The sequence below is a fragment of the Priapulus caudatus genome, unplaced genomic scaffold (assembly GCF_000485595.1).
Source record: "Priapulus caudatus unplaced genomic scaffold, Priapulus_caudatus-5.0.1 Scaffold2498, whole genome shotgun sequence".
Classification (NCBI taxonomy): Eukaryota; Metazoa; Priapulida; class Priapulimorpha; order Priapulimorphida; family Priapulidae; genus Priapulus; species Priapulus caudatus.
In genome coordinates, this window is record NW_014579559.1 from 11223 (window position 1) to 18782 (window position 7560).

Below are 7560 nucleotides of genomic sequence, written 5' to 3' on the forward strand. Positions count from 1 at the left end.
ATGATTGGCTTCACGCCTCATTTGCTGCATCTAATCCTCTTGGACTAAATTAGACTAAATTACACGAATGACTGAACAGCTAGTGTCAGTTTGCATTATTGTCTTAATATGGTCAATGCTATAGCGCTATGCCAAATATATTGCCGTTGCCTCACGTCGGCACCGGCTAATTAGGATCCCCCTCAGTTAATCCTTTAATCTGCCAGCGCCGGCGCGGGCAGCGGCAGCAGCACTGCTGCAGCGACGCAGCCCAGCTTGCACGGAGCTATTGATTGCCTCTGGTTGCCAGGGGCAACGCTGTTCAATCAATACCTTCGTGTCCGTGGCGAGGCGATCGCGAGGCGATCACATCATGTCAGGGAGGGGGGGGGGAGTGGCTTGTAACAGCGTCATTACACTTCTCCCCCCACTAAACCGATGTTCACTAAAGTGGACATCGATCTACCAGCCTCCTGGCTGGCTCTACTTTCATGGTGATATTTAATAGCCGAATTAGTTTACATGCTCTTTTAGATAGCGTCTGAGCTACCATCAATACAATTAATACATAATACGCAATACATAACAATGACACATTATGGTCTACTGGTGTGGGCCTCGACCACGCGACCGCACACCGTCCAAAACTACTAGGGGATATTCGCGGTTCCGTGGCTGCGAAGTAAAGCGACGCAAAGTTCAGTGGACGTCAGTGGTCGACTTCCTCGTCGGATGCGTCGGGAGAGGGGGTTGGTGGTGTCGCCGCGGCAGACAAGATGGCCGCCGCAGCCATCCCCCAACCTGAAATTCGTAGTCCATTGGGTCTTCTGTGGTGTCTGACCCGGTGAACTGTCCGACAATCCCCGCTGCTGGGCACGGCCTGCATGGCCAGTGGCCACTCGTCCTCCCAGGAGTCGTCGTCGCAGGATTCGTCATCGTCGTCTGGCTCCAGGGAGGAGAGGTCGGGCATCGCCATGCCGGTGGAGTGTGCCTGTGGCGGGGCGGGTGGCATATGCTCCCCTCGCCCCGCAGCACAGACCTCTCAGGCATAGGTTGCGGCGACGCTGGCGCACGAGGCACAGGTGCAGGCAGGTGGTGCTGGCGTCCCGGATGCAATCAGGCGGCGCTGGTGTAGGCGCAGGCAGCGCAGGTCCCTGCCGGCGGCGCTGGCGCAGGAATCACATGCGCAGATGCCGGCGCAGGCCGCGCAGGTGCAAGTCGGCGGCGGAAACAACGGCGTCGGTAGCTGCCTTTCGTCGTCTTGACCGCTGTTTGCGTGATCCTGACAATGTCAAGTGGTGGGCGTAATACGTGGAACAGTGTCATAGCCGGGGCAGTATGTGACAATGACTGCCCGATAATTGCCATAGCGGCACAAAACAAATTGTAGAACGCGGTCGCGTATAAGCCGCGGAATAAACAGAGTTACAACCAGGCCGCTTTAAACGGCGTCTGACAAATATATGCGTTTAAATGAAGCGCGTGTTACTTATAGTGTGCTTTACGGATATGCTAATACGATTATCGCTACTAATTAACAAGACTAGTGCTAGCGGTGTACACGCTGCACGCCGTCGGGGCCGTAAAACCATCCTTAAGCCGGTATGGATTAACTAATGGGCCAATTATAGAGTAGAAGTGTGCATCGTGAAATTTGAGATGCATACCGCTAATCGAATGACCGTAGGTTGGCGTCATTACATGCACGCCATGTATACTTTGCCCTTTAGCGCAATCAGCTATATTGCGCGAGTGGCAACAACTCGTCTGCATCACAGCTATCAGTGCTTCACTGGCTGCATGCGTGTCGTCGTGGGGGTGCGACGAAAGAGGCCCTGACGCATTGGTCGTCAGGCCGTCGTGGGGCGGCGACGAAAGAGGCCCTGTGTCAACCAGCGTCCCTGACGCGTTAGTCGTGACGTGTGGCATTTCGACCCGTAAGCACGGTTCTATGCGCATCCCATGTGAAGAATGGGTATGCGAGTAGAACATTACACACAGGTACATCGGAAGTACGTTTTTGGCCTTGCGCCTTACTAGCAAGTGGCACTCGAGAAAATTTGTCGACCACGGTATAGTAAGGCTGCCAACGTGGGGCTAAACAAAATCGACGGGGTCTCCTATGTCAAAGGACTGAACCCTCGCGCGCCTACCATAAGGGCACTTATTTCGCGCATGTGCCACTTTAGTGTCATGCTGCATCGCAGCGAATGCTGGGTGCAAGCGTATAGTAGCGTGATTTACTGGATTGTCAGCGTATGACAATCGTCATACGATCTCTAGGTCTCTACCATCTGCGTGTGAATTGCTCCGACGTCGTAGCCGGAAGCGTCGCAGGGTAGCTAGTGGGAACTTCCATCAGGGAATTCCAAGATGGGAGCGTCAGTGAGAGAGTTACGAAGCGTAATGAAGCGTGATGAAGCGTAATGGTACGACTTGGAATATGAGTTGTGAAGCCTACTCAAGGTGGGGGTTGTGAGGCCCCACTGGTAGGCAAAGGCGGTACCACTTGATAAATGGGTCGTGAGGCCATACCGCTGAACGACGATGAGGTGGTGGGCATTGATTGATGAGGTATGAGATGACATCGGCGCAGGCGCGTCAAAAACAACCGAGAAAGCACGTCTGCTTAAGCATTGTAATGGCTGCCTCGTCCGTTATGGCCGTATGGCCGTAATGGCATGGCCGTAATGGCCGTAATAGTCCAGTCGCCATGAATCAGATGACTGATTCATCAATGACGACGAAGCAATCGTCTCTATGCGTGTCTCTGTCTAAAAAAATGTCGGCTAGGCGGCTCTGTGTTTCAGCCGTTAAAATTCGATCAGCCGGTATCGCTTGCAATGCGAGAGTGAAAGAATTTGTTGCCATACGGGCGAGAGTGAAATAATATGTCGCCATCAGGGCGAGAGTGAAAAAATTTGTCGCCATACGGGCACTTATTTCGCCACCATGCTGCTGAAAATTGTTAAGCGCATACTGCGCGAAACAGGGTTATGCGACGAACGTGGTTAGGGATTAGGGGTAGGTTATTCGAGTAACAATGATATCAATTATCAGACCGTTAATTAAGCCGTCTTGGTATGTGCGAATGTGTGGGATTATCTAGTGCACGCGCACTCGCGCACGCGTCACATACGCGTTGCAGACGCTCGTACACACACACACACGCACGCGCGCACACGCGCACACACGCGTTGCAGGCGTTCACACATACACACACGCACACGCACACGCACACGCGCCACACACGCAAGTTTCAGCGTACACACACACACCAAACACATCACACACACCACCCAGGCCGCACACAGCCAACACTCACTACACAGGCCGCACCACGCAACGCACCACACGGCGCACACGCAAGCAGCACACACAGGCGCCACACAGGCGTTACACAACGCCCGACACTCAGGCCGCCAGCACACGCCCCAAACACTCATGCCGCACCACGACACAGCACAGGCGCTATACCGCGACAGCCAGCGCCGTGTATACAGGCCACACCAGGCGTACACACGCACACACATGGCGTATACACGCCACACACAGGCGCACACACGCAACACACAGGCTTTACACGCCCACACACAGGGCGTATACACGCACAACAGGCCCGCTACACACGCACACTCAGGGCGGGGCGGCCGCCACACACGCCACACACAGGCCCTATTTACACGCACACACAGGCGCTTACACACGCACACACAGGCAGTACACACGCACGCCATAGGCCGTACCACGCGACACAACAGGCCGCACACACAGGCCCGTACACACGCCCACACACAGGCGTAACACACGCACGCACAGGCGTACACACGACACACACATGCGCCCACACGCCACACACAGGCGTACACACGCAATACACATGCGCACACACGCCGTACGCCCACGCACACACACACACACCAACACACAGCACAGGGCCCCCACACACAGGCCCAGCGCAGTCACTCATACCCAGTCATAACTTGCAATGGCAGCCCAATCATCAAGCCCTGCCTCAAAGCCCGTCTTAGGTACTTGTGCGAAGGTGTGCGATAACTAATGCCAGTTAGCGCGCCGAGACGCGTGCCAACACTCGCAGCCGACGCCGCCCAGTAAGTCAGAAATCCGCACGACGAGAATATTGAAGTTAGCGTGTTTTAGGCAACACAGCCAATTAGGATAATTAAATAATGAGTTAGACTAAACGCGCCAAGTAAGGTTAGCCTTTACTTACTCGGCCCGCGTGCTTCATGAGATCGTCGCGGTCTCAATCGGTGAGATGCAAAAGTAAGAGTCGCATGATGCCACGATGCTATTGTGCCGCATGGAGACGCGCCTCGTGATGCCTTATTTTAAAAAAAAAAAAAAACAAAACTAGATAGCATCGCCAGGGATATGCTCACAATTAGCCAGCAGGAACTAGCGCACTTTCACGGAACCAAACTGTAACGTTAGTTTAACGCTTACTTACTATTGTTGTTTTGCTATGCTTACGTTTTCGCTCAATAACATAGATAAGCACGAAGCCAATCAAAAGAATATCTATACCCATGACTGATATTGCTTTACATTCGACTGAGCATTCACTATTGCCTTTCACTGTTACAAATCTCAACAGGCGTCGCGTTGGAGCCTTAGGGATGATCCATTCGCGAATCCGCTTTGCTGCCAGCCCAGGCTTTTATAGCCACTGCGCATGCCCGCGGCGCAATGCGTCATGCCACGCGCCGCCGCCGCGCCAATCACAGCGTCGCGACACGTCTGCGCTTTACCTGGCTTCACCACCTTCACTCTGCGACGCTGGCGGCACCTAACGCGCCGCAAAAACCCGCTTTCTGTAGTCACCACCGCTCCAGGAGCTGGCCCCGCCCGCGCTATTCGCCGCGCCGACGCGGTCACGGGCCGCCTTCAATTGGTTCCTCGACTTGGCCTATGATTGGCTTTCACGCCGTCGGATTTTGCTGCAGGCTAATTCCTCTTGGACTAAATTAGAGTAAATTACGACGAATGACTGCAACAGCTTAGTGTCAGTTTGCATTATTGTTGAATATGGTCAATGCTATAGCGCTATGCCCAAATATTTGCCCGTATGCCTCACGTCGGGGCCACCGCGCGCTAATTAGCGATGCCCCTCAGTTAATCCTTTAATCTGCCCAGCGCCCGGCACGCGCAGCGGCCCCCCAGCCAGCCAACTGCCCGGCAGCCCGACGCAGCCCCGGCCCATTGCACGGAGCCTAGTTGATCGGCTGGTATGCCGCAGTTGCGCAACGCTGTCTCAATACGATAACCTTCCTTGCCTCCGTGGCCGAGGCGATTCGCGTCGCTGCTTGGGCGAGGGGCCGGGGATGGCTTTGCCCTAACAGCCGTCGTTACACACACACACACACACACACAGCACACACACACACCGCACACACAACACACACACACACACACCACACACACACACACACATTATAGATATCTAATATAATTAGATAGATAGATAAATATATAGAGAGATAGTTATTCAGAGGACTCACTCCCAGATTACATTTCACCGAGAAATACATAAAGCGATTTCACTCCTCCTCTCCTCAAGTGTTCATTAGAAATATTAACAGCATGCACATCAAACACCAGATAGCCACCCGCCTGCTTTCACCACATGTACCTCTATGTACCTCTATGTGATATCGTTCATGTATTGCCTCGCAGGGAGTCGACAAGGTCGGCGGATTCAGCGAAATGTGGACCAGGTGCAAGGAGAACGGACGCATTGACGGCATCATGTGAGTTTCTTAGTCCTTGACATGACCTCAAGCTGACATGACCTCAAGCTGACCTGACTTCTACAGGTCACGCGAAGCAGCCGCGGCTTTCGCGTGACGTCATTGCGAATGACGATGACGTAGTCGTAGATGTGTAGGACGCGAGATGTGATCGCCTAAGTCTAACAACATTCATACACGTATTTGGGTGTTGGTACGCGAGCGCGTTTGTATACGTGATTGTGTATATATAGTTGTGCGTGCGTGCGTGTGTGTGTGCGCGTGTGTATGTGTGGGGGGCGTGTACGTACGCGTACGTGCGTGCGTTCGCTCGTTCGTGCGTGCCAACAGCTATTCAACTACCATTTACAACCCGTCGTGCACCGCAGATGGGATCCGGATCCGACGATCTACCAGTCCGTGTGGAGCATGGCAGTCGGATACACCTTCTACTGGCTGTCCTTCTACGGCGTAAACCAGGTTATCGTGCAGCGATACTGCAGCATGCCCACACTACGAGACGCGCAGAAGTAAGTTTACCTATCAAAAGGGACTATAACGGGCGGTGGTCGGAAACAAAATTGGTCTTAAATTGACTAGGTCAGCATAAGTAGCACCAGCAAATAGTAAATTTTGGTGTTATTTGTACAAATTTGTAACGAAAACATTAGTCTTAACATTAGTGTTAACGATAAATTTATGTTCTCGCAGACCGGTGATAGAAACGTAGTAAAGTGACGAGTTTCTCCTATGCAGTGTGTAAGGTTCCGGTCTAGGAGAAAAAGTTAAAGTTAAGACTAATGTTAAGAGTAATTTTCTTCCTAACAAGGGGTCCCTATGTCTTCCGATATTGAGGTGGTATCAAGCACTCTAGGTCTGGTGGGTTCGGGGAGCTGTGGGGGAGTTTTTCGAACCACTTGACCTCTTAGTTTAGCTGTTTTAATTAGTATACTTCAGTGTATGGTGCGGTAACATGCACTCCATTGTTTGCTGCTCACCCATTCCGCTGCGTTTGTTCCCGCTCCACGTTTTTTTCGCACTCAATCGTTTTGTTACCTTTGGCATTCTACTCCTAGGGTAATACTCGACTGTTTGCATTAGGATATTTTAATATGCTTCACTGTTTGATTGTACTCCGCTATTTGGTGCACATTTTGTTGTTTGGGTACTACTGCACCATTCGTATCACGACATTACCGGGCAGTTGTGTTAGATCATAGCTAGGTTAGATAAATCAAATACATTTGTATTAGATACTCCACTGTTTGCGTAGAGTATCATTTTACATATATTATCGCTCATTTTATGTACTGTATCTCACACTGAATTGCTATGTTTAGCCTATAGGCAATTCTGCACTGTTTTCATATTACCCCCTTACCACTGTTTTAATATGACCCCCTTACCACTGTTTTAATATTACCCCCTTACCACTGTTTAGGTGACACTGACCTACCACCACGGTAGGTAACTATCTGATATGGTTAGGGTTAGGGTTAGGGTTAGGGAGTAGGCGTAGGCGACTCCCTAGACTCGTTAGTGGAGTAGGCGAGGTACGGTCCGGCATATTAGATAGTACTAGGGTACGTTCCGGCAGTACCCAGGGAGACATAGACCCTCTCAGCAACACTAACCTAGCTACCATCACAGTGGTTGCTATAGTAACTCGCTCTCTATGTTTGTGTAATATCTGCATTACATTAATCTGCACGACTCCACTGTTTAGGTATAACACTAACCTACCATCACACTGGTTGCTAAAGTAACTCACTCTCTACGTACACACACACACACACACAGGCACACACAGGCAGCGAGATCACTCAATACT

General features: G+C 51.7%; 1 protein-coding gene across 1 annotated transcript in view; it reads left to right on the forward strand.

Moving 5' to 3' along the window:
* The window catches only part of LOC106818758 (sodium-dependent multivitamin transporter-like), a gene marked incomplete at its 5' end in the record, with an annotated part of 14220 nt that extends 7761 nt beyond the window's left edge, over positions 1 to 6459 (forward strand). Inside the window, 3 exons of the mRNA XM_014823430.1 lie at positions 5677 to 5750; positions 6119 to 6259; positions 6441 to 6459. Coding sequence (XP_014678916.1) covers positions 5677 to 5750; positions 6119 to 6259; positions 6441 to 6459 — 234 coding nt within the window. The remainder of the gene's footprint in view (positions 1 to 5676; positions 5751 to 6118; positions 6260 to 6440) is intronic.
* Between the last annotated feature and the right edge of the window lie 1101 nt (positions 6460 to 7560).